This window comes from Mobula hypostoma, chromosome 3 (assembly GCF_963921235.1).
Source record: "Mobula hypostoma chromosome 3, sMobHyp1.1, whole genome shotgun sequence".
Taxonomy (NCBI): Eukaryota; Metazoa; Chordata; class Chondrichthyes; order Myliobatiformes; family Myliobatidae; genus Mobula; species Mobula hypostoma.
In genome coordinates, this window is record NC_086099.1 from 157,130,999 (window position 1) to 157,158,470 (window position 27,472).

Below are 27,472 nucleotides of genomic sequence, written 5' to 3' on the forward strand. Positions count from 1 at the left end.
GTGTACATAATTCATTGAGTTTTATGTAAAAGAATGTGTATGGCATACAGCATTATACCGTCACATCATTTGTGCATGCTATGAAACTATTTACACACATTTCCTGGCCCCTGTGCTTTCCTTTCAGTTAGTTTTATGTTTTGGAGTTTCAGAACATAACAGTGGCATTGAGGAAGTTTTAAACAAACTCGAGACAACTAAATGAGTTGCGCAATGAGGCATTATATTTTTTTTATAAAGCTCAGCAAGGCGGTTGAGATTTTTTAAAAAAGGGCTAAAAACAGACAAATTCACGGGTTCATAAGCAGTTAGTACCAGGTGGCAATAATCATAAATTTAAAAACAGAAATGGCTGGCTATATCAGAAAGATAGATGTGTTTGATTGCACAGGAGATAATTGGGATATGTATACTGAGCGAATTGAGCAGTATTTTGAAGCAAATGAAGTAACGAATCCCAGTTTAACTGAACACATGGCTTTGAAGGCATATAGTTTGTTTCGAAGTTTAACTGCTCTAATCCAACTAGCTGAAATCTGCTTTGCTGTAATTGTGAAAGTAATGCAGGAATATTTATAACCAAGCAACACACACAAAATGCTGGAGGAACTCAGCAGGCCAGGCAGCAACTATGGAAAAAAGTACAGTTGATATTTCGGGCTGAAACCCTTCGGGAGGACGAGTCCGAAGAATTTCAGCCTGAAACTTCAACTGTACTTTTTCCATAGAAGCTGCTTGGCCTGCTGAGTTCCTCCAGCATTTTGTGTGTGTTGCTCGGATTTCCACAGTCTGCAGATTTTGACTTGTTTGACATTTATAACCAAAACCATTGTGATTGCAGAATGCTTTTGGTTTCATAAGTGGAATCAAAAAGAAGGGGAGTGCATTTCAGTGCACATGGCTGAATTGAAAAAGTTGTCTGAACTTTGTCAGTTCAGTGATGGGTTTAATGATGCACTGAGAGATTGTTTAGTTGGTGGAATCTTACAAGAAAGCATTCAAAAATGGCTTCTATCTGAACCACAACTTAAATTAAAAAGAGCAGTTTAAATTGCTGTATCAATGGAAACAGTAGACAGAGACACAATTGAGTGGCAGTCAGGAATGAAAGTGAGCGTGAACAGAATTGCATCATCTAAACAGAAGCAGGCCTGCCCGAACAAATAGTGTTACCATTGTGGCAGGGGTTCACATGCAGTAGACCAGATTTAAAGGTGAAATTGCAGAAAATGCAACTAAGTATTTCAGGTACAAAGAGCATATCGGGCAGACAAAAATAAATGGACTGCATAGGGAAGAGATAAAGATAAAAAGTCAAGTTATAGTTTCAAGAAAAACACTAATCTAATGAGAGTGACACATCTGGGTAGCAGTGAGATTTACAACGTGAAAACTAACAAGAGATAATCAATATGGCTTACACCTGAAGTGAATGACAAATTAAGTGAAATGGAATTGGACACTGGCTCAGATGTTTCAATCATTCAACAAGATGAATTTGAACAGCATTTTGAAGATACTGATCTGAAGCTTGCAGATGTCCAAGTAAGAACTTGTACTGTAGAGAAGAAAACTCCTGTTGGAATGATATTCGTAACAGTGAAATACAACAACCGACAAGCCACGTTGGACTTGTATGTAGTTAACACAGGAGTGTCAGCATTGTGGGAATGTGAGTGGCTGAGACGACTTGATGGGAGATCCATCCACCATTTGCACCCTGCAAAATGCTGAGGCCTACCTACAGAATGAGGTGGAAGAAGAGTCCAAACTGTTTCTCAACATAAACACTCACGGAGGGCTTTATCAGAATAATAGGCTTATTTTTGGAGTAGCATCTGCACTCGAGCTCTGGCAGACAGCTGTGGACCGGGAGCTGCAAGGCTGTCCAGGCACTCAGTGTTACCTTAATGACATCACTGTTGCAGTGAAGATGACAAGGAACATCTCCAACATCTCAAGACAATGTGAAGAAGATTATGAGCTCAGAGCACGGTGAACAAGTGTGAATTCTTTAAATAAAGCATCACTAACTGTAGTCACACTATTGCCACACAAGGATTACACATATGTGCTGAGAAAATTCAAGCAGTGGTGGAAGCCCCAAACCCAGTAGCTTTGTCACAGTTGCTGTCCCTTTTACGATTTGTCAGTTACTATAACAGGTTTCTGCCAAACCTGACTACTAGCTACTGTGATCAGGAAGAAATCGCAAAGGACAAAGCTGTGTGAGATGGCTTTCCAAAAGGCAAAGGTAATGGTGACATTGGATACATCACACATTATGATCCGCATTGTTCAGTGAAGCCTGCCTGTGTTGTCTTGCTTTATAGTATAGGTGCAGTCATATCACCTGTTAAAAGTGATGGAAGTGAATGCTTCATAGCCTTTGCATCGTTCCCTTACTGTTGCAGAGAACAATTACGCACAGATTGACAGAGGGGCCTTGAGTCTGGTTTGGGATGTAAAACGTTTCAACCAGTACTTGTATGGGGGAATGTTTATCTTTCTTACTGATTGTGGACTATTTCAATCCACAGTAGGGTGTTCAAAAGCAGAGATGGGCTCTGTTCCTTAAGGACACAATTACAAGATCGAATTCAAGGAGATAACTAATCATGGAAATGCTGATGAATTGTCCTGTTCACCCTTGGAAAAGGAAATGCCTGAGAAGTTTACAAAAGTGAAAATTTCTCATGACATATTCTCCCTAATGCAAATTGAAATTCTTCCTATTACAACAGATATCATCCAAATAGACACCAGAAAAGACCCCATACTGTCTTTGGTCTATATGGCCACCCAAAATGGCTGGAATGTGTAGCAGAAATCCCAGTTCCCCCATTTTTTACCAGCACTGGGATGAATTTGCCCCTGACAGATGTTGCCTTATGTGGGGATTGAGAGTAGTTGTACCATAAAAGCTGAGAGCTATAGAGTTAGAGGAGCTACATGCTGTTCACCTAGGCATGGTTAAAATGGAAGTGTAGGCTCGAAGCTTTGTCTGGTGGTCTGGGATAGATCAGCAGAAATAGCATCTTGCCATACACTGTCAGGATTCCAACATGTCCAGAAGGTGTCAAGAGCAGCGTCTCTCCATCTCTAGGAATGGCCAGTATTTCCCTGGCAGAGGATTCACGTGGATTTTGTTGGACCATTCATGGGCGGAAATTTCTTGGTAGTAACGGCTACAGCTACAAAGCGGCAGGAGTGTTCCCAATAGCCTCCACTACAGCCTCACACACTGTTGATGTGTTGAGAAGCCTCTTCTTAAGGACTTTTGTTCCAAATCACTTGGTCAGTAACAATGGACCACAGTTTATTGCGGAACAGTTCTGATCACTCCTGGAAATAAATGGAATAAGACATATTACACCTGCCCTGTACCACCCAGCTACAAGTGACTTGACAGAAAGATTTGTCCAGTCTAAGGAACAAACTGTCAGTAATGTCACAAGTTCACCAATTTCCTCCTTGCATATCGCAATGTAGTACACTCCACAACCAGCAACTCACTAGCTATGCCGTTCCTGGGTTGCCCCTTGTGTTCACTCCTGGATTTCATCAAATCCAATCTCAGAAGGAGCATGCAGGGTAAACACCTGGGACAAATTTAGGGCTCCACAAACAGGGAGGTTCAGTGAGATACATTCTCTATTGAGTTACAGTTTATAACTAAGCAGGGAGGAGTGTCGTGCATTTAATATTTGAGTAATATTGTAAATAAATTGTTTGCTTAAGCATTCTTTGTTTCAGTAATTTGTTACCGGTTATATTTAAAAATATGTGCATGGCATATGTCATCACACAACCATGTCATATTTGCGTGTCTTGCTTAAAGTTTAAAAAAAAACTGCTTATACACACCTCCCAGCTCCCTTGTTTTCCTTTCAATCAGTTTTATGTTTTGGATTTACAGAACATAATGGTAAACAATTTGTACTGCCACAATTCTTCTTAGAAAGAATCTTTCTTTGTCTCCCATTGAAGAAATCAGTGTATTAACTTTAGGTGATGAAATTTAATGAGAAGCATTTGTAACTGCACAAATTCTGAATGCTGATTGTAAATATGCTTGCTGTTTGCAAAGAACCATGTGTGACCATTGTTATATTTTGTATTTTTTTTGAAGCGACAAGAATTTGTGCTGCAGAAGGTTGTTCCAAGTGAATAACATTTCATTTTGAGTAGGGCAGCCAAGTAATATCCAAGTTAATCCTTCCAAAAAGTGGAAGTGTTTCTGGCCTCGATTGCGATCGATGCCGTCACGGATATGCGCTCTGTTTTGTGTAACACAATCCTTTGGATTTTGAAAATTCCTAATGGTTATGAAATTTCTGCCATTCTGCCTGAGAATATGTGGAAATATGTGAAATGAGGTGATCTGACAATGAACAGAGTTAGCTTTCTGTAAAAGCAGCCGTGTTAAATTACCCGGCAGAGATCTGGAATGTGAATAACACAGAACAGACTTGGCTTTGTCACTTTACAACAGAAGTTATGGGCAGTACTGTAAACTATAATCACCGCCAAGCCATAACTCTTAGGCATGTAGAACTTTTTTTAAAAAGCAGCTTGGTTCTGTTTTTTTAATGCTTAAACTAAGGATTCATTGACTTGTACATTATAAATAAAGAACATAGCATTAAACTTGATTTTTGGCAAGTATAAAGGGATTTACCTTCATTGTAGAGTGTTGTGCTCAATCATCTCAACATTGTTCACAAGGGTTTGTGATGTGGCATGATTTAGATTCCAAATGTATGGTTTCCATTTTCTCTGTACGGTTTTCTAACAATATAGTTGTATTGTAGTAGTTTTATTTTTACGAGCTTTAATACAAACATGTTATATTTTTGCTTTTGCTAATTTTCCTCTAATTTATTTTTGTGGTCAGACTAACTCCTTTAGTAGACGATCGCTGAAGAAAGTAAAGTCCCGCAGAACGAATACATATGATGGTCTTGGATTTTTCCCCGTGTTTCATTTACCTCAAAAGTTGTAATCTGATTTCTTAAACTAAATTTGTGAGGACCCTGACTGTTCACAGTTTATTTGGCCTTCACAGATATGTTTGAATTTGCCTTTGTGTGATAACTGTCTGTACAATCCCAGCAAGGGTCACTGAGTAATAATCAAGAAGGGAATGCAGGCTATTAATTTCCCCAATCTCACTTGGAGACGCTAAGGCGAATTGTAGCCATTACCTTGCCTGAAATCAACTAGTTCCATATGGATCAGGAGTTAAACCTGGGATTGTTAGGATCACTAACCTATTCATTTAAGCTGTTCAGTCATCTGGTTAAAATAATTGTTCTAACATATATAAGCCAAATTAATTAAGGGCAAAAATTTTTGCCAATTCTGCTATGTTTAACTTAATTTCTTGAGTCTTTTCACCAAAAGTTGTTCCATTCATTTTTCTTTTCTTAACTAAGTTTATTTTTTACATTCATAGAAAGCTGAGGGAGATATGCATTAAAGAATTGGTGTCTTAAGTTGCCGTATGCTGATAATTAAACACCTAACACTTGTACCATATCATCATGGGAAAACAGTTCCCTATCAGGCAAGCACGATAACCAAATCCAGATGGTCAGCCATCCCTAATAGATGCTGCAGTCTCAATTATCACATGACTCCTGCATCACAGATGGCTGCCTCCTATTTGTTTTGTTTTGTTTTGCTGGGAGCAAGGGAAGTTCAGGCTTTGCTAGATATCTGGGGTGTCAGGTAAGAGATGTGTGGAATATCATGTCATAGGTGGGGAAAAGCAAGCTGCCTCAGTACAGAATGAGCAGTAGCAGATAAAATATTAAAATCTTGTGACCAGCAACTAATAGACGATAATGCAAATAATTAATTTTAGCTTCTGCTTTAACATTCAAAGTGCACACTCTGGTGACTTAGCACTTCTGAGTGGGCAAATGTTAGACGGAAGCTCAAATCCCAGGCAACGACTTATTTCTTTTGGTCTTTCAACCTTACCGTAACTCTTGCTATCAACTTTGATATTTTTCCTAGTGTAATGCTTTGTAAGTACCTTACCCTCTTGGTCTGGGTTTAAAGTTTGATTCTGAATTGCAGCAAATACTTGGATGATTTGTGTTTTGTTTCCTTCAGTCACTTCTAGAGGCTGAAACAACTTAAAACAATATACACAAGACAAAAGCTATAGCAGAATATTCAAAATCTGCGAACATTTAAAAAAAAGCTTCAAAGCACAATTATTGCTCATTTTCTGGTAGTTAACTGTATTTTTCAGTCAATCTTTTTAGGTCTTTAAGATGTGGTATCTGAGGTTCAGATAGCAGTTGAGTTCAGCATTTTTACTGGAAATGGAAGTTTCTAGAATCCAACAAATCCAACAATTAGTGAACAATTTAAGCATGACTGCAGGGAAAGCTGCTGCCACCCGTGATCAAAGAGAGAAAGCTAAGACATTATTGCATGAATTTCTGACAACGTGTAATCCTATTTCAGTCATGAGCAGAGGCCTTATCTCATGAATAATCTCTGGAAATTTAGCCTTAAATCTCAGTCAATGAACTGTTTCTAATATTTCATTCAGTTACTGCCTTCTTGGCTCCCAGACCATATCCCCAGTGCTCCCTCTCCCTTTCTGGCCATTACATAAAAACATAAAGAATTTTGATTTACAATGCACAGTGAAAGAAATTAGAAACTGAAAATTCAAAGCAGTGACAAATAATTGTAAAAACTTATTCAAATCTATTTAAAGCTGCAAATAAAATTATTTCTTTATTTAATTACTGTAAATACAATTTTCATTAATAATTTTAGAGCATACATTAGTAGTCCAACTATTCACTACTTCATTGCTTTTTGATCCTTTAATGAGATGGATGGGCTTTGTGCAGTGATATCAGTTTCTCAAAGTCAGACTGAATGTCACTCAGAAGAAGTCTTAGAACCCCACATTCAGTAATTTACAGTCTGTTTCATTGCTTCGAAAGATGGTTAGCGACTGCATAGAAACTGCGCTCCACTAAATATAATGTTGGAAAGGCAATAAAGAACACCTTGACCTTTTTCCACAGTGCAGGATAGTGTTCAGATTTCCTTCTGTAACCAGAAGTCTTGATATGATTTTTTTGAAGCTCTGCATCAGGTCAAAGTCATTTTGTAGCAAGATCATTCTTCCACCATCCTTCCTGCTAATTCTTCATTACAAGTGTTCAGGAATGGATTTACTAGCCAATCTGGAATTTGGATTGAGAGAAGATTCTGAAATCTCTCTGACATGTCTTTATGCAGCTCATCCGGGTGTGCACAGTATATTGAAGATCGTCAACTTGCATTCTTTCTTTCTTTTCCAACTCAGAGAGGCTCAGAAATTGGAAAAGGTCGTGACGGCCAATGTTGCATTTAAATAGGATTACGTTGACATAAATGTGGAGATGGCTTATTTGACTGATAAAATTTACGTAATTTCCTTGCAATTGGAGAGTGATTTCATTAAAATTTGTGAATTTTTCTGATGAATAAGCATTGTCCTGTCTAATATTCTTGAGTTGATTTCTGAATGAAGCACTCGAGCCCTCAAAGAATTTCATCACAGTGTCAAAAAACACATTGGAACATCTCAGGCAATTTCCTTTTGAGAGTTATCTGACATTTGTGTGCAACAGTAAGCATTCAAACTTTTCATCGTTCTGAATACAAAGTTCTCGAAATAGTTGAGAATGAAGAGCATCGGACTTGATTTTACTTACCACTGTAATAACAGGATTTAATGATTTGTACAGCTTATCACTTGGGTTTTTTGCAGCAAGATGTTGTCTGTGAATTACACAGTGAAGAGTTAATATGATTGGTACCGTTTTTTCATGAAAGTAATAACCCTATGGTTTTAGCTTTATTGCCACTTTAGAAACTTTGGGAACCACTGCTCTGGAGTCTCCCAGCAGAGCAAAATAACTAATTTCTGTGCATCTGACTGCTTCTTTAAAGCCCTCCCATTTTTCTTTCACACTCATGTCCAACAGCAAATGGATAGCATTATTTCCATAGTTTCTAGAAGCATAAATTGAATTGCTTCAGCTATTTCCTCTCTGCGTTTTAATTTTGGAATAGTCAATGTTATTTATTTTTCATTCCTTCCCCCATGCTCTCCAACTTCCAACTCTTCAACAAATCATCCAAAATTATTCTTTGATGTGATTCAGCCTCCTTGTCTTGAATAGATTCTTTCATTGTTGACAATATCAACCTCTTCTCAAATCTGATCCTTGATCCTCACTAGTGACTCTCCTAGTTGTAACCTATTTTCATCTGTGTATTCTAAATATATGATTGATGGTCAGATCTGCATCTACTCCAATTGAAAACATACAAGGTTACAAATGTTGGGATCTGCCACAAAAAAACAAACTGCTGGAGGAATTCAACAGGGCAGGCAGCATCCATGGAGGTAAATAGATGGCCAACACCTCAGATCAAGGCATGCATCAGAACTAAGAGTGCAAAAGAGAGATTGGACTAAATCAAGTCATGGCAACAATGCGATGACATAAGTGACATCACATAGTGAGCAATGAATCCATTGGCCAAAGTTGCGTGTGTCAGCAGAGTTGGGGTTAGCTGGTGAAGTAGAGTGTAGAAAGAGAGGTGATGTAGGAGCTGGCAAGCGATAGGTGGATCCTCCCTGGAAGAGTTGATGAATGGATGGATCCAGGATGTGAAGGAGAGGGTTCAGAGAGCGATATGAGGCTGGGAGGTGATGACTACAAAAGGGTGCAGATAATAGAAGCCTAATGCGAGGAAGATGATAAGAAACCAAAGAAGGATAGGGTACTGGACAATGTTGGAGCAGTAGGCAGAAGAGAATAAGGCTCTTGATGGATTTTCTGTGTGGCTGATACACAGATGAAATTAGGTGAGGCAGGGGAAGGAAATTGTGCTCCAGGAGGCTGGGGGAGGGGGTGCGGTTGTACTGGTGGTTTGGAAAGAAAGAAAAGCGCCAGAGAATCAGAAGGAGAGGAAAGTACAGATTATGTAGGTTACCTAAAATTGGAGAATTCTGTGTTGGTGCTGTTGGATTGTCGACTACCAAGGTGGAATACGTGGTGCTGTTTCTCCAGTTTGTAACTCAAAACATCAACTATATCTTTGCTGCCAGACTTGCTCTTTTTTTTGCACTTAATTCAAATAATCTTTGCAAGAGGATTTGGTGCAAGGCCGTGATTAAAGCCTTGAATGATATTCCCTTTTATGGTGACTGTAGTGAATCAGTTCTCCTTTTTGTAGTTAGATTTGAACAAAGCTTTTCTTCTATTGTTGCACTCTGAACCTGTTGGTTGTGCTGTTCTTGTCTCTTCCATTCTTAACTGTTCCGTTAATTAATCTGTCGGAGGTTGACAGTGGTGGGTACATTAGATTATCTGAATGTTCAGAGAGTCTTTGCAAATATACCCAATGACAAGAAAATCAGAGTTCAGCATTGGGGGAAATTTAACAAACTGATTTGCCAGTTCTACTCAGGACAGAAAGCAGAACATGGGAGTGAATGGTGGACATTGACGGTCGAGGAAGGTGGGTAATTGTGTCCTACAGGGTTCAATGTTGGAATTGTTGTGTTCTCTATATTCATACGTACTGTGGGTTACTAATAAAGAACCATGTTCTGGAAGAAATAAAACGTTTATTTAACAACAACCACAAGGTTTTTACAATGCCATGTTTCTCGATCTTTCTATCATCCCTGCGCATGCTCAGAACTCTCTCCAATCACGTTCTTACACATCATATCACCACATCTTCCTTTCCTTAAAAAGAAAAACAATTAGCAACATTGACCAGAGCAAATGCATAATTTAACATATTTCTATCAATCTTTCATGATCTTCTTGGGAGTTTATGAACATAAGTAGACCTTCTAAGTGGTTCACACAGTTCCTGTGTTTCGTTGTTATTTCCATGTTTTATCTGGTCTGCATCAGTTAACAAACTCTGAAGTTGACTGTTTCTTGAGATTTCTTCTTAACACAGCTCCTTCTTCTGTTTGGACCATCTATGATCTGGGTTGTACTTCTTCAAGTGCTGTAGCTTTCTGTGTCCATGTGTTCATTTTGTCTTGTATCCTTACTTCATCTCCTTGGTGCAGTTCAGGTAATGGACGAGAATCTGTCAAAGTTTTTTTTTTCTGCTTTGCTTTGTGTTCATCTTTCCATCTTTTCACTTGTTTACTTCTCTCTGTTGTCAGAAGGCTCTCATCTATTTGCAGATTGGATCTCAAATGGCATCCCATCAAGAGCTGAGCAGACAAAAACCCACATTCAAGTGGAGCACTGCGATAGGCTAACAAAGCTTTATAAAAATCACCTCCGCTATCTTTTGCTTTGTGCATCAGTTTCTTGATAATTCCTATTGACTTTGCAACTAATCCATTGGACTGAGGGAAAAATGGACTAGATGTTGTATTACCAAAGCACCGTTCATGAGTAAAATGTCTTATGCATTTACCATTGAATTGTGGACCATTGTCTTTGAAAACTTCATCAGGTACACCATGTCTGGAAAAAACTGATTTCCTGCATGTAATTACGTTCTCTGCTGTTGTTCTGCTCAGACCACACACTTCAGGATACAATGAGTAGAAATCTGTTATTAATAGATAATCTTTGTTGTCAGTTACAAAAAGATCAATACCTACCTTCTGATAAGGTCTCTGAGGACTAGGATGTGGATGCAGTGGCTCCTTCACTTCCCGCACCCTTCTCTTACATTTTTCAATGTCTTAGTGCCTTCATGAATTTTCCCAAGCATTTCTTTTCAGAGACTTTTAGGAATCACAATTCTGTTACCTTTGTACAATATCCCATCCACAACGGAAAGTTCTGATCCGTGGTTCCAATATTCTTGTACTTCTGAGGTACAGTCATGCTTGTTATCTGGCCATCCATCCATCACCACTTGTATTACCTGACTGAGAATTTTGTCCTTCTCTGTCTCAAGATGCAGCAGTTCCAGCTGTTCAGGAGCAACAGGTACAGTCTCTATGATCAATATCCACAAATGCCTGAACATCAGCAGTGTCCCTGTGACTGTCTTTTGTTGTTGGATCCACAGCCCTGGAAAGTGTGTCAACTGTGTACATTAATTTTCCAGGTGTGTATGACACATTCAATACATATCTTTGCAACTTGATCATCATTTGCTGGATTCACAAAGGACAGTCACTTAAAGGTTTGTGCAACAATGCAGTCAGAGGTTTATGATCAGTTTCAACATCAATAGATTGCCCTGACACAAACTGATGAAATCTCTCACAAGCAAACGTAATACTGAGCAACTCTTTTTCAATTTGGGCATACCTTGTTTCTGGATTGGATAATGAACGAGATGCCTACGCCACTGGTAGCCATTCCTGATCATGTTTCTGGAGTAATACTGCCCCTAAGCCTGCTTCAGCTGCATCACGAGATTTTGATGCGTCTCCCAGCATCATAGAATTTCGATACAGGTTCCCTAGTAAGCACTTTCTTGAGATTTTGCCATACCTTCTCCTGTTCATGATTCTAGCTCCATTCGTATTTCTTTTCTGTTAGCTGACTCAATGGAGCAAGCTGTTCCGAAAGATTGGGTATGAATTTTCCCATGTGCTTGACCATTCCCATGAACCTTTGAACATCCTTCTTACATTGCGGTCTTGGCATGTTCTCAATAGCGGAAACCTTCAATGGATCAGGACGCACACCCTCATTGCTGATGATATCACCCACAAAGGTAAGTTCAGTCACTCGTAGCTGACATTTGTGTTTATTCAACTTCAGGTTTGCCTTGCATGTCACCTCAAAGACTTGTCTGAGTCTGGTGTCATGCTCTTGTTTAGATGATCCCCAAACAATAATATCATCCATGGATGTATCCCCACCCTCAATGTGCTCATATAGCATGTGAATGGTTTTATGGTACATGTCAGGAGCTGATGCAATTCCAAACGGAAGCCAAAGAAAACAGTATCTGGCAAAAGGAGTGTTAAAGGTACACAACTTTGAACTGGGTTCATCTAGTTTAAGTTGCCAGAATCCAGAAGATGCATCTAATTTACTAAAGTACTTTGCATTAGCAAACTGTGACATAATTTCTTCACGAGTAGGCAATTTGAAATGCTCTCTTTTAATGGCTCGATTCAAGTCTCTTGGATCTAAGCAAATCCTCAGTTTTCCGTTTTTCTTATCAACAATGGCAAGCAAATTGACCTATTCAGTCAGTTCATCAATTTTTTTATGACTCCTAGCTGTTCCATTCTGTCAAGTTCTGTTTTCAGTTGATGATGCAGTGCAAAAGGCACTTTTCTACATAGATGTACTATGGGTGGCACTGTGTTGTCAATTTTAATCGTGTGCTCTCCTGGAAGACAACCAAGCCCTTTGAACAAGTCTTCATACTCCTTCATCAATTCACTGTATTCTGACTCTGTGTCACTGTCCAGGACTAATATTCTTTTCACCAAATTCAGTCTCTCTCAGGCAGATAAACTCAGTCTTGACAGTACACTCTTTGGCACCACCACAATTGAGAGTGTGTGCACAATATTTTTGTGTGATACTTTTGCCACACATATTCCTCTAACTGGAATGTCTGCACCTGAATACCCAGTCACTTTTATATTTGTCTTATGTAACTTTGGTCTTGGCATAAATGCATTAAACTCAGATTCTGCAAGAACATTTACGTGTGCTCCAGTATCAAGTTTAAACCAAATATTGTTTTGGTTCACTTGCAGTGGAATAGTCCAGTCATTCTTACTTCGTTTGTTTTTACAAAGCACAACTATATAAATCTCCTCAGGTTCATTTTCAAGCACTGCATTTACTTGTATTATTTTCTTTCTACTTCTGCAACAGCGTGAAAAATGATTACTCTTACTGCAGTCATTGCACATTGTCCCATATGCTGAACACTGTTTTGGCCGGTGCTGCCACCGACGGTGATCACATAGCTTTTTTCTCTCAGATGATGTCTTGCTCTCTGTCGTTTTTGTTGTCATTTTATTATTTTTTCTAATATGTTTACGCTTCCTCACAGCGTCTACGTTGCAGTTCTCGAAAGTTCTTTAGCCTGTGACATCACGGTTTCCGAAACTTTGCAGAGCATCAAAGCTTTTTCCAAGTCTAAGTCTTGTTCTCTTAACAGTTTTTCTCTCAGGCCATTATCCAGAATGCCACAAACAATTCTGTCTTTAATGAGAGAGTCTGTCAGTTCTCCAAACTCGCACATTTTACTCCGGTGTCTCAACTCAGTAACATATTGATCAATAATTTCACCAGCTCTCTCTGTACATGTAAAAAATCTATGACACTCATACGTCACATTATGCATCGGTATACAAAATGCTTCAAATTTGTCCATTATTGATTTTAACTTTAAATTATTTCCATTTTCAAAAATAAAATGATTATATACCTCAATTGCGTTGTCACCCATTACGTGGAGTAGAAGCGCAGCTTTTGTTTTTGCCAGTTTTTGATCCTCATCGATCGCCGATAAATACAATTCAAAACATTGCTTAAATTTTCTCCAATTCTCAGCTACATTCCCATAGAATTGGAATTGCCGATGGAGGCTGCAGACCTTCCATTTGTAAAACTGTCAGCAACACCTAAACAGTTCGAACCGTGGGTTACTGATAAAGAACCCTGTTCTGGAAGAAATAGAACTTTTATTTAAGAATAGCCACAATGTTTTTACAATACCATGTTTCTTGATCTTTCTATCATCCCTGCGCATGCTCAGAACTCTCTCCAGTCACGTTCTTACACGTCATATCACCACAGGAATCACTTCTGTTCAGGACTGTATTAATGATTTAGACTTCCAAACTAATAACAGTTACTACATTTACTCATGAGACCAAATTCTTGGGATGAGTCCATGCTGAGGAGGATAGGAGCAATTCAGTTGAGGCAATTAATTGGACAATAAAATTTAGTTTCGAAACTGTAAAACAGCACATTTTGGCAGGAAGGAAGTCTCTCTTTGTTTGGATCTTGTAGGACAAATACACCACTCACTAAAAGTCTCATCACTGGTTAGCAATGCCTTAAAGAAAGCAAAGCAAGTACAATTTTTTTGTGTGTGTTCTTTCCAGAACTAACACACAGAAGTTATGCTAGATCTGCATTGACTCTCAGTTATGCTACATTTAGAGTACTGCTTACAGTTCAGCTTGCTGTATTGTGAGAAAGATATTGTGGCACTTGAGATGGTGCAGACAGATCCATCAAGTTAATTTCTCACCGCTTGTCTCAATCTCTTCCCTCATCAACGCATTAGGGAATAGGGCCTTCTGCTCCTTCGAGCCACATCTCCTAGCAACCTTCGGTTTAACCCTGGTCCAATCAAAGGACAACCTAAAGTGACTAATTAACCAAACCGGTCTGTCGTAGGACTGTGGGAGGAAACTGGAGCACCCAGAGAGAACCAATGCATTCCACGGGGAGGACAGACAAACTCCTGACAGAATATGCCGGGCTTGATTCTGAACTCCTGGCAACCTGAACTATAATAGCATCGCAAACACGAGGAATTCTGCAGATGCTGGAGATTCAAGCTACATCGACGACTGCATTGGCGCTGCTTCCTGCACGCATGCTGAGCTCGTTGACTTTATTAACTTTGCCTCCAACTTTCACCCTGCCCTCAAGTTTACCTGGTCCATTTCCGACACCTCCCTCCCTTTTCTAGATCTTTCTGTCTCTGTCTCTGGAGACAGCTTATCTCTGATGTCTACTATAAGCCTACTGACTCTCACAGCTATCTGGACTATTCCTCTTCTCACCCTGTCTCTTGCAAAAACGCCATCCCCTTCTTGCAATTCCTCCTTCTCTGCCGCACCTGCTCTCAGGATGAGGCTTTTCATTCCAGGATGAGGGAGATGTCCTCCTTTTTTAAAGAAAGAGGCTTCCCTTCCTCCACCATCAACTCTGCTCTCAAACGCATCTCCCCCATTTCACGCACATCTGCTCTCACTCCATCCTCCCGCCACCCCACTAGGAATAGGGTTCCCCTGGTCCTCACCTACCACCCCACCAGCCTCCGGGTCCAACATAATATTCTCCGTAACTTCCGCCACCTCCAACGGGATCCCACCACTAAGCACATCTTTCCCTCCCCTCCCCCCCCCCCCGCTTTCCGCAGGGATCGCTCCCTACGCGACTCCCTTGTCCATTCGGCCCCCTCATCCCTCCAAACTGATCTCCCTCCTGGCACTTATCCTTGTAAGCGGAACAAGTGCTACACATGCCCTTACACTTCCTCCCTTACCACCATTCAGGGCCCCAAACAGTCCTTCCAGGTGAGGTGACACTTCACCTGTGAGTCGGCTGGGGTGATATACTGCGTCTGGTGCTCCCGATGCAGCCTTCTATATATTGGCGAGACCCAACGCAGACTGGGAGATCATTTTGCTGAACACCTACGCTCTGTGTGCCAGAGAAAGCAGGATCTCCCAGTGGCCACACATTTTAATTCCAGACCTCATTCCCATACTGACATGTCTATCCACGGCCTCCTCTACTGTAAAGATGAAGCCACACTCAAGTTGGAGGAACAACACCTTATATTCCGTCTGGGTAGCCTCCAACCTGATGGCATGAACATCGACTTCTCTAACTTCCGCTAATGCCCCACCTCCCTCTCGTACCCGATCCGTTATTTATTTACACACATTCTTTCTCTCACTCTCCTTTTTCTCCCTCTGTCCCTCTGACTATACCCCTTCTCCATCCTCTGGGCTTCCCCCCCGCCTTTTCCTTCTCCCTGGGCCTCCTTTCCCATGATCCTCTCATATCCCTTTTGCCAATCACCTGTCCAGCTCTTGACTCCATCCCTCCCCCTCCTGTCTTCTATCATTTTGGATCTCCCCCTCCCCCTCCCACTTTTAAATCTCTTACTAGCTCTTTCTTCAGTTAGTCCTGACGAAGGGTCTCAGCCCGAAACGTCGACTGTACCTCTTCCTAGAGATGCTGCCTGGCCTGCTGCGTTCACCAGCAACTTTGATGTGTGTTGCTGTAATAGCATTGCACTAACTGCTATGTCACCTTGGTGCCCGTCCTTTGCCACTCTTCTAGGATGAATAAAGCTTATCAAAAATCCAAAAGTAAAATTTGTTGATGCCAGAAAACTGAGCTGAGACAGAAAATGTTGAACATGCGCTGCAATTCAGACAGATTCTAGTGTGAGAAAAAGAGAATTAAGAATCCGATGAAAGGTGATCAACTTGAAAATCCAACAACCTATCCCATTTTGACCCACAATTACAAAGCCTGTTATCTTCACATGTATTACCCCCAGAATGGTTCAAGTTTAAAAATTTGCACCTTTGTGTACAAATACATTTACAATGGTTTCTATCATGCTTCTATTTGTTAGTTTCATCCCTCTAACACCTTTCCCCAAGCTGGGTTATTTCTATTCTCCCAGAGTCTTAGCTTTTGCCATTTCACTCGCCCAGATTTCCCTTTCCAAACCATTCAGCTGCAGCACCTTGACCTCTTAAGCTCTTTCCTAAACCTTCTTTTCACCGTCCTTTTCTCTGCCTCTTAATTCATCCCTAATTGGCTTGACATCTACATTTGTTGAGCTTCAGTGATGTAATTAAGAACGTTTGCTGAGCTGAAGGCATTCACTTAAATATAGATTGTTATTGTGCACCAGCTTCCATTTTGAGCTCAGCAGTTTTAAGATGCAACAAAATAAAAGGCGAAATCCGTTTTGTTGTAATCTGAGTGAAGGTATAAATTGTGGATTTTTTTTAGTTTGCTACTAGTGTTGTACAAAGCCTCTTGTTTAGTTCACATAGCTGTGATTAATATTTCTATATCTGGTGATTGTTTACTTATGATCCTTTTACTATATGGTGAAGTAAAACACTTGCCATGTCAAATTATTGCTGACGTAACTGTGTGTTGTTTGAAATTTCAGCCTGAAGAATTAGCTTCCAGTTCCCATACATTCAAGAACAAGACTTTCAAGAAACCAAAAACCTGCAGCATCTGCAAACAGCTCATCAATAGCAATCAAGGCCTTTCATGCAGAGGTAAGTGTCCAAGTTGTGGTGTTACTTATTTGTGAAGTGTTACTTGTTGGTTTCATTCATATTTTAGTTTGCTTCAGCTTAGTCAACTGTAATACAAGCACTCCACTTCAAAGTGGTAGCAAGTTGAGGGAGGGCTCCTAGGTTCCAGAGTACTTTTGAAATTAAGATCCTGGAATACAAACATTTTCAACTGAATGGAATTACTGTTACAAAAAAAAGAACAGAGCAGAATGATTCTTGAAGGACTAATTGTAAAGTGAATAAAATCGCAAGTCAAACTGGTTGTAAATAAATGAGGCAAAAGGTTTGTCATCTTAGGGTTCTTCTTTCTCTGCATATTTCTTCAGACCTTGATGTTCTCCCCCTTTTTCTGTTGCAGAGCTTCCTTTGCATTGGTATCTGATTATGTTTATGATCTCTTTATCCTTCATATTGATGAGACTTAATCATTTATGTACCTGTTTGTACAGGTACTGCTATTGATATCTTCACTTTGGAGCTGTACAGGTTTTCAGATTATATACGCTACAAGTCATCACTCACTTCCTTGTGTTCAAGTGATAAAACTGTGAATATGTCATTGTTGCTTGCTTGAAGCCACTTTATGTTTGTACATTTTGTGAGCAGAAAAATAAATATTTGGTTCACATTCAGATGATGGAGGCATGGCAGTATTTTGCTGGAAGACATATAGCAACTTTTGCAGCAGATAATGAGTTCTTGTATTAATGTTTAGTGGGGAGAGATTTGGCACTTCCTTTCCACCCACTCTTTAACAGGCCAACACTATTTCTAAGAAGGTGGTTTGCTATTACTGTGATCAGAGGAATAACTAGGCCATGGTGCTGCTGCCGAAACAAAATGTCTCACTGTTAAAACCCTATTTAGGTGGAGTAGCCTCACCTCCCAACATTTTTTGTCATCTTCAATAATTGAAAGATTTATTTTGCTGTATCAATGAACAACCTTGGAGAAATTGGGATTGTGGAATTTTTTTGAGTGAAGCACAAAAGGTGAAGTGAAGCCAGCCATTGTTGCATTTCTGAAAACTATCAAGGTGCATTTTATCCAAAAATGCAAAAATATGTTGTATTTACTTCATTTTTGTGAGTATATATTCCTGTTTTTCCTCCCCATCATCACTGGGGACAATTCCTTCAGCGGGAGGGAAAGAAGGCAGATGAATAAAAAATTGTTGGAAGGTTCAGCAAGTCAGGCAGATCTGTAAAGAGAAAAGCAGAGATAATGTTTAATGATAACCTTGTTTTTCCCTTCAAAGATGTGACATGATCTCGATTTTTACAGTTTTTTCTTGGTCTTCCCCTTCTGAATCTATCTGAATAGTTGTTTGTCAAGCTATTCTTGTAAAGACAGTCTTCAAGACTATAACTGCTACTTACTTCATACAAAATTGTAGATGCTCACTTATTTGCATAGCCTTCTTCATGTCAATAGCAATCTGCATCATTATCTGTTCTCAAGCAGCCACAAGACTGTGGTCACTTAAACTTAATAATAGTATTGCATGAATTGCACACTACTTGTAAACCAGGAGTATTACTACAGCTTAACAGCTCAGCAAAGACCACCAGGCCTGAAGAGTTCAAATAACCCCAAGCAAGGTGGACCTGGAAAGTCCTCCATTTGATCATTCCATTTTGTTTGCAGAACGTCTCAACGTAGTCTGGATGGTTGTCCAGGCTAAGAAAGCCATCCATCCCCCTATCCATCATCACCTACACTTGATTAAATAGGCTAAGAGAGCGGTTGTTGGATGTTCACAAATAAGAGGAATAATCTAGGAGGTTTGCTTGTTGGTAGTTTCAGAGATTGCTGATTTACTCAGTTACTTTTCTCTCTTCTCCTGTATGAGCTGAGAGATGTTTTTCCTCACCAATGTTTGAGCACTGTCTTCTCGCTGATACCTTTGTGTATGATCCTAGATGTTATTGGGCTGTTTGATTATTCACCAGCACAGCCCTTGGTTACTTGTCACTACTTGGCAGCCCACTAAATCTATTAATGAATTAAAAGAATCATTACTTTTTTTTGCTCCAGGGGTGATAGTTTTAGCTTTGAGGCTCTGATCTCACTTAACTGTTCAGATTCACTGCAATAGACTAAAGAGAACATTACTAAACCTGAAGGAAGGGTAAATAATTGGCATATGAGGTTCGGCAAAGATAAAGACATCAGTTCATTTTTGTAGCAAGAACAGAGATGTAATTTAATTTTTGGATGTTGTGAGCCTACCTAGCATGGAAAACCACATTAGTCCACTAAAAGTCATGCCGCAGGTTAGGAAAGCCACTTGTAAATAAAACACAAATTCAAGCACAAGGATTTAACTCCAGAGGAATAAATTGGAAGTCTAAGGAATTTATGCTAAATTTGTATTGAATCTTGGTTAGATCACATTTGCAGTATTGCATACAGTTTTGCTTGCCAGTTTATGAAAATAACATTAAGATATTAGTGGGGATTCAGAAAGGGGGAACTTGGGTTGTATGTGTAGCTGCAAAGAATGAGTAGATTAAATTTGCCTTTTTCTCAAAAGGAAGGTTGAAACGTGACCTAATGTTGTGAAAGGTTTGAGAGAGCGGATGCTGAGGGAATGTTTCCATTTGTAGAAGAGCATAATGAGGCAAAGAAAAGGTCGGCTTTGGGAAGTGCAATAAAAAAAAAGAAAATTCTTTCTCCCAACAATGGCGAGAAGTGGAATCCTTGATGGCAGAGAGTGATTGAAGTGGATAACGCATTTCAGGGGAAGCTGGACAAGGATATGAGGTAGAATCTATAGTCTTTGCATAGGGAAGAACAAAACTGGAGTGGAAGTAGGATCAGGGATTAAAGTCTGCAAGCCATTGCATTTGCATTCTTCAACCCAGCCCTCCTTCCATTCATTTAGTTGAAATTATGTGGGCATAAAGAATGGCTTGTATTCTGTGCCACAAAGATTGACTTGTCTGTCTGAAATGTGGGTATTAGCATGGTCTGGTAGCTATAGCACAGTTAGCCATGTACAGTGTTATCCTGAGAGAGGGATTGCCAATTGGAGCAGTCATTGATTATTTAATGAAACTTTATGTCTTTCATTATAAACTTGTGTTAGCCCCACTAAATGGTGAGACTTGCTTTGTGCCACCATTTTGGAAAAGCTTCTTCATTTGTTCTGTAAGGGTTCAAAGTGTGTATTCACAGAGTAACACAGGCATCCTTGCAATTATTTATGTGTGCAAAAAAAGCTTTTCTAATTATTATTTTATTATCTTTTCATTTTGTTTTCCAGTTTGCAAGTATGCATGTCACAAGAAATGTGAGTCAAAGGTAAGTAAAATAAATAATTTGTAATTATCAACAGTTAAAATCTGGAAGTTCTATAGTCATTGTAATTTGCTGCAATGAAATTTGAAAGCAAAGTTTAAAACATTTGATTTTTGCACTTGCATCTCTCTTGATACTGAGCTCTTTGTTGCCAGTGAAACACTTTGAAAATATTGGGCTTGACTACAAGGTACAGTAATAAGCAAGGAGCAAGAAACCAATTCTGATTGTATTTGTTATGGGACAAAGATTGGATTGGAGACAAGTGAAAGTGATGTTGGGTCATGTGCTTCCGTAGACCAGTTCAGATAACATTTCATCTAGAAAGTGGCAGGTACAACTGGACAGCTTTGCCTCCCGCCTCGGATCTCTCTGGTAACACTTCCACAGTCTCTGAGCAGGTGAGAGTGTTGCCAGTAAGGCATGACTGATGGCACTGTTGTGCTTTCCTTGTGTTCTGTTACAACATACAAAGAGGCAATCCTTCTCATCGAGTCTTTTCCACCTCTTGGAACTATCCAATCAATTACCCCACTTTTTTCTCTGTAGCCCATCAACTCCACTCTAATTCTTCTATCACACCTCTACGTGAGAGGTATGTTATAGGAACTAATTAGCCTACCAGTCAGCAGCCTAAGATGTGGAAGCAAATGAGAAAGCCTCGTGGAGACCCATGCAATCAAAGGGTGAAGGTGCCCACCACAAACACAGCTCCAGAGACCAGGATCGAACTTGGGTCACTGGAGCTGTTAGGCAGCATTACGCCATTCATTATCCTAATGCATTGAGATGGGAACATGGTGTGTTGAAGTGGTGGCGCAGTAGATTTGACGAAAAGCAGTTTGTGCTGTCAATTCAATTTAGGCCAGGGGTTCTTAACCTGGGGTTCGTGGACCCCTTGCTATTGATCCATGGCATAAGATGTTTGGGAACCTCAGATCTAAACATTTCACTAAAATAAATAAGTTCTTAAGATTAAAATGTCGGCATAGTGCTTTAGGAGTGGAGCAATAGGCCTACACATTAGCAAGAATGTTTGGGATATAATGGAATGGGGAACAACATCAGGATGTAGAAAATCCCTTTCCATGGTGTGTATACAACTGCCTACTTTCTTAATATATTTTCAAAAATTCTAAACCACTTTAATCCCTTTATGGAGTTTGTCTTTAACTACAATTTGACCTTAAGAATACAAAATTTTTTGAGTTACATGTGGAACTTGCTCATACTTTGTTAATGATTATTTTTAAATGTTCCACCTGCGGTGCCTATGATGGAATGAATGTTATGTGAACTCTGCTGTGACTGTGTTTAATAAATTTCCACATTGCAGTCAGAGAATTGTTTATGACACACTCCACTGGCATATTAACTAGTGACTTGCTCTACAATGCTGACCTGCTGGCTGATAATTTCAGCACATAAAGTTAATCTTTAAAACGGGTTAACTAAAGCCAAAAGAAGTAACATGTCTAGAATGAAGTTCCTGAATAATTCCTTCTGAACTTTCACCTTCTCATTCTGCCCTTTGGACCATGGTGGTTATTGGTTTATCCTGCATAACTGCTGGAACTCCCACCAAAATGGAAAAGCTGGTGAAAGTGAGCCACTGTTATTAGCAATCTATTGTATTGATCCTGCACATAACTGCATTTTCTGTTGTGAGCTATTGACCACGGGCTGAGTGAGGGACAGTTTGTACATACATACTAACAAAGCAGAGCTACAGAACCTGGACCTCTGTACCTCCCTCTGCAACTGGATTATTGACTTAGTAACTGGAAGACCACAATCAGTATGGATTGGAAATAACTTCTCCACCTTGCTGACAATTAACACTGGTGCCCCACAGGGGTGTGTGCTTAGCCCACTGCTCTACACTCTACACCTATGACTATGTGATTAGTCATAGCTCAAACAGCATCTATAAATTTGCTGATGGTACAACCATTGTTGGCAGAATTTCAGATGGTGACAAAAGGTGTACAGGGGCAAGATAATACCAGTTAGTTGAGTGGTGTCACAGCAACAATCTTGTATTCAATGTCAGCAAGACCAAAGAGCTGATTGTGACTTCAGGAAGGGTAAGATGAGAGAACACACACCAGTCCTCATAGAGGGATCTTAGGTGGAGATAGTGAGCAATTTCAAAGATTACCTCTAAGAATCTGACCTGGATGCAACATATTAATGCAGCTATAAAGAAGGCAAGACAGCATCTATATTTCATTTGAAGTTTTCAACTCATTTTCAAAGTGTGGTGCTATGGGAAAACAGTGTCTATTATTGAGGATCCCCACCACCCAGGACATGCCTTCAATGCACTGTTACTGTCGTGAAGGAAGTACAGAAGCCTGAAGGCACACACTCAGCAACTCAGGAACAGCTTCTTCCCCTCTATCATCCAATTTCTAAATAGATTTCTAAATAGAAATAGAACCCATGAACACTACATCGCTAACAACAGGAATTCTGCAGATGCTGGAAATTCAAGCAACACACATCAAAGTTGCTGGTGAACGCAGCAGGCCAGGCAGCATCTCTAGGAAGAGGTACAGTTGACGTTTCAGGCCGAGACCCTTCGTCAGGACTAACTGAAGGAAGAGTGAGTAAGGGATTTGAAAGTGGGAGGGGGAGGGGGAGATCCAAAATGATAGGAGAAGACAGGAGGGGGAGGGATGGAGCCAAGAGCTGGACAGGTGATTGGCAAAGGGGATAGGAGAGGATCATGGGACAGGAGGCCCGGGGAGAAAGACAAGGTGGGGGGGGGGAACCCAGAGGATGGGCAAGGGGTATATTCAGAGGGACAGAGGGAGAAAAAGAGTGAGAGAAAGAATGTGTGTATAAAAATAAATAACGGATGGGGTACGAGGGGGAGGTGGGGTATTAGTGGAAGTTAGAGAAGTCGATGTTCATGCCATCAGGTTGGAGGCTACCCAGACGGAGTATAAGGTGTTGTTCCTCCAACCTGGGTGTGGCTTCATCTTTACAGTAGGGGAGGCCGTGGATAGACATGTCAGAATGGGAATGGGATGTGGAATTAAAATGCGCGGCCACTGGGAGATCCTGCTTTCTCTGGCGGACAGAGCGTAGGTGTTCAGTAAAGCAGTCTCCCAGTCTACGTCGGGTCTCGCCAATATATAGAAGGCCACATCGGGAGCACCGGACGCAGTATATCACCCCAGCCGACTCGCAGGTGAAGTGTTGCCTCACCTGGAAGGACTGTCTGGGGCCCTGAATGGTGGTGAGGGAGGAAGTGTAAGGGCACGTGTAGCACTTGTTCCGCTTACAAGGATAAGTGCCAGGAGGGAGATCAGTGGGGAGGGATGGGGGGGACGAATGGACAAGGGAGTCGCGTAGGGAGCGATCCTTGCGGAAAGCAGAGAGATGGGGGGAGGGAAAGATGTGCTTAGTGGTGGGATCCCGTTGGAGGTGGCGGAAGTTACAGAGAATAATATGTTGGACCTGGAGGCTGGTGGGGTGGTAGGTGAGGACCAGGGGAACCCTATTCCTAGTGGGGTGGCGGGAGGATGGAGTGAGAGCAGATGTACGTGAAATAGGGGAGATGCGTTTGAGAGCAGAGTTGAGAGTGGAGGAAACACTACATCGCTACTTTTTTTTCTGCTATTTTGCACTGCTTAATCTAACTTAACTATTTCATAGACATATATATACCTAATGTAACAGTTTTTTCTCTATGTTTAGTATTTCATTGTACTGCTGCTGCAAAGTTAACAAATTTCATGACATATGCCAGGGATATGAAATCTGATTCTGATTTGCTCCGTTAAATCTCTGCTGACTCCCAGCAGAGAATCATACCAGTCTTACTCATTTACCTGTAGGTCAGCAACTTGCTTTCTCTCATACACCCATCAACTTGACCTTTTGATTTTTCTGCCACATAGCTACATTCGGAGTAATTTACAGTGGCTATCAACCGAACAATTGGTAAAACTTTGCCACGTGGGAGGAAACTGTAGATAAAAGTCCAGCGTTCACTGGGAGGAAGTGCAGCCTCCACACTGACAACCACTACGCTGCCCTCTTCTGACGTTGGTGGAGAGGCCTTGATGAGGGTGATATGCATACAGATCCTTTGGACAATTAATGGTGCGTCATGGGAATTAACATTGCTCGCTTCTTACTATTAGTTTAATGGCTATTTCACATTCATCTATGTTCCTTTTTTGCATTAAATTGGGGAATATCAAGTCAAGAAAAGTAAAGTTTATTTTAATTTAATTACATACATGTATATCGTCAAATGAGACAATGTCTCTCCAGACCGGGATGTAAAGCACCATAGTACATGTAACACACAATAACTTAGGAAAGTAAGGATAAAATCTACAAATGAATTACGCATAAATAAACAAAGTAAAGTGCAGAAATTAAATTCGTAGTGTACAGAACAAATTAACCAGTGACACTTTTAATGTGATGTGGCAAGGAGAGGCCTAATGGCCCGAGGGAGGATGTTGTTTCCCATCCTGACCATTGTCTTTATGCTTCAGAGTCTCCTTCCTGATGATAGAAAGTCAGAGGATGCTGGATGGATGGGTGGGATCCTTGACAATATTCAGGGCCCTACGTATGCAGCACACCTGATAAGTATCCTCAGTGGATGGTAGGGAAACCCCTGTATCCTTTCAGCTGTTCACACAGTCCTTTGTAGAGACTTCCAGTCTGATGCTTGGCTGCTGTGGTCCCCAAATGGAGATGCAACTTGTCAGGACGCTGTCACTGGTGCTCCTGTAAAATTCAGTTAAGTTAGGAGAGGGCAGGGAGCCTCACATGCCTCTTTCTCCTCAGGAAGTGGAGGTGCTGCTGTGCCTTCTTATTCAGGGAGGTGATATTGAGAGACCAGGTGAGGTCATCTGTGAGTGAACTCCAAGGAATATGGTACACTTAACTCTCTGTACATAGATGCCATGTATGCATAGAGAGGGATGGATCATCTGCACCTTCCTAAAGTTCACAATCATTTCCTTGGTCTTCTCCACGTTTAGACTTGTGTTGTTGTTCTCACACCAATCCACCAGCTGCCCCACTTCCTCTCTGTACTCCAACTCATCGTCGTTGTTGATGAGACTAACCACTGTTGTGTCGTCTGTGTACTTGTTGACATGGTTGAGCCGAATCCTACAACACAGACATGCCCCAGCAATGTGAACAGCAGCAGGCGTAGCACACAGGCCTGGGGAGCGTCAGTGCTCAGCATAATGGGACTGGAGACGTTGTTGCCTACACAAACTGACAGTGGCCTTACTGTTAAGAAGTCTAGGATCCACTTACAGAGGGAGGTATTGAGACCTAGCAAGGACAGTTTCCCCACCAGTTTCTGGAGTATGATGGTGTTAAGTGCCGAACTGGTCCTTCAGCAACAGCCTGGCAAATGAGACTCCTTTTTCCCAGTGGGGTGGGACAGAATGGAGGGCAGAGGCTATTGCATTATCAGTGGATTGATTTGAGTGATAAGTGAACTGGAATGGGCCCAATGTAGCCAGGAGAAAGATTTTAATGTGCTCCATGACGAGCCACACAAAGTATTTCACAGAATAGTTGTTTCAATCAAATGTACAAGGTCATGGAGAAGATGAGGTTGAACCAGCAGGATAGAGTTTCATAATTTAATTCAAGATTTTTCTGAGTATTATCAACATTAATATTTTACTATCACAGGAATAAAGTTGCATTTCACAAAACAGATTAGGATTGTAGCCTATAAACTGAGATAATAAGATACGGAGACAAACAACTGCTGAGATGGATGTTGAAAATGAACCTTTTTCTGGATATAAATTAAATTTGCACAAAAGCGAGTTATTTCCTATTAATAACTGGTTGGATCAGTACGATCAAACTCCTTTTAGCATTGTTAAAAATAACTTTACGTATCTTAGTATTAAAATGACCAAAAATTTTAAGGACCTGTATAAATATACTTTCTTCCATTAATTGAATACACGCAACAAATACAGGTGGCCCCCATTTTCCGATCGTTCGCTTTACGACACCTCACTGTTACGAAAGACCTACATTAGTTACCTGTTTTCGCTAACAGTAGGTGTTTTCACTGTTACAAAAAAAGGCAGCGCGTGCCTGAACATCCGAGCTCCTCGCCCGGAACTGCATTCCAGCCGTCATTGCTTAAACACGTGCTTTATGTCGATTTATTTTGTACATCCCTTAGCAAGATGAGTTCTAAGGTATCCGAAAAGCCTAAAAGAGCTCGTAAGGGTGTTACACTTAGTGTAAAACTGGACATAATTAAGCGTTTCGGTCATGGTGAACGAAGTAAGGACATTGTCCGCACGTTGAACTTGCCTGCGTCCACCATTCGCGCTATTTATACGCAGAGAGAGAATTTTGAAAGCTGCCGATGTTACTGTTGGTCCTGCTCTTAGCAAAGTGATCTCTCTTAGTCGGCATCCAATAATGGAAAAAATGGAAAGTCTATTGCTTGAGTGGATTGATGGGTGTACAAAGCGTGGTGTTCCGTTAAGTTTTCTTATACTTAAGGAGAAATCAGTCAGCCTTTTTAATAAGCTGACACAGAAAGCACTGGACGATGGTGATGAAAGTGTTGCGAAAGTGGGATTTAAAGGTAGTCGTGGGTGGTTTGATCGGTTTCTGAGGCGAGGGCAGCTTCATAGTTTAACGTTTACCGGAGAGAGTGCTTCAGCTGATACTGAAGCTGCTGAAAAGTTCCCAGCAGAACTGAAGAAAATAATTACAGAAGGTGGTTATTTGTATAAGCAAGTGTTTAACTGTGACAAAACTGTAATTTATTGGAAAAAATTGCCAAACAAGACATTTATTTCAATAGAAGAAAAGCAGACTAAGGGACACAAGGCATCGGACAGGTTTACCCTAATGCCTATTATTCACACCACTGGTGATGCTGTCCTTAAGCCTCTACTAGTGTACCATTCAGAAAATCTGAGGGCACTTAAAGGCGTTGAAAAGAAAACACTTCCTGTTGTTTTCCGTTCACATCCAAGTGGTTGGAATATCCAAGTGCTTTTTTCTGAGTATATGAGTGGATACGTTAGTCCTTTTGTTGAAAAATACTGT

At 40.5% G+C, this 27,472-nt stretch overlaps 1 protein-coding gene across 7 annotated transcripts in view; it reads left to right on the forward strand.

The window, feature by feature from the left end:
• Positions 1–27,472, forward strand: part of LOC134344347 (tensin-3-like) — a 453,918-nt gene that overhangs the window by 159,678 nt on the left and 266,768 nt on the right. For all 7 annotated transcript variants that reach the window (XR_010017422.1, XM_063043978.1, XM_063043980.1 and 4 more), the window contains 2 exons: positions 16,951–17,065; positions 20,355–20,392. Coding sequence is in view for 6 of the 7 variants with exons in the window: in XM_063043978.1 (XP_062900048.1) it covers positions 16,951–17,065; positions 20,355–20,392 (153 nt within the window). In the remaining variant the exon portion in view is untranslated. The remainder of the gene's footprint in view (positions 1–16,950; positions 17,066–20,354; positions 20,393–27,472) is intronic.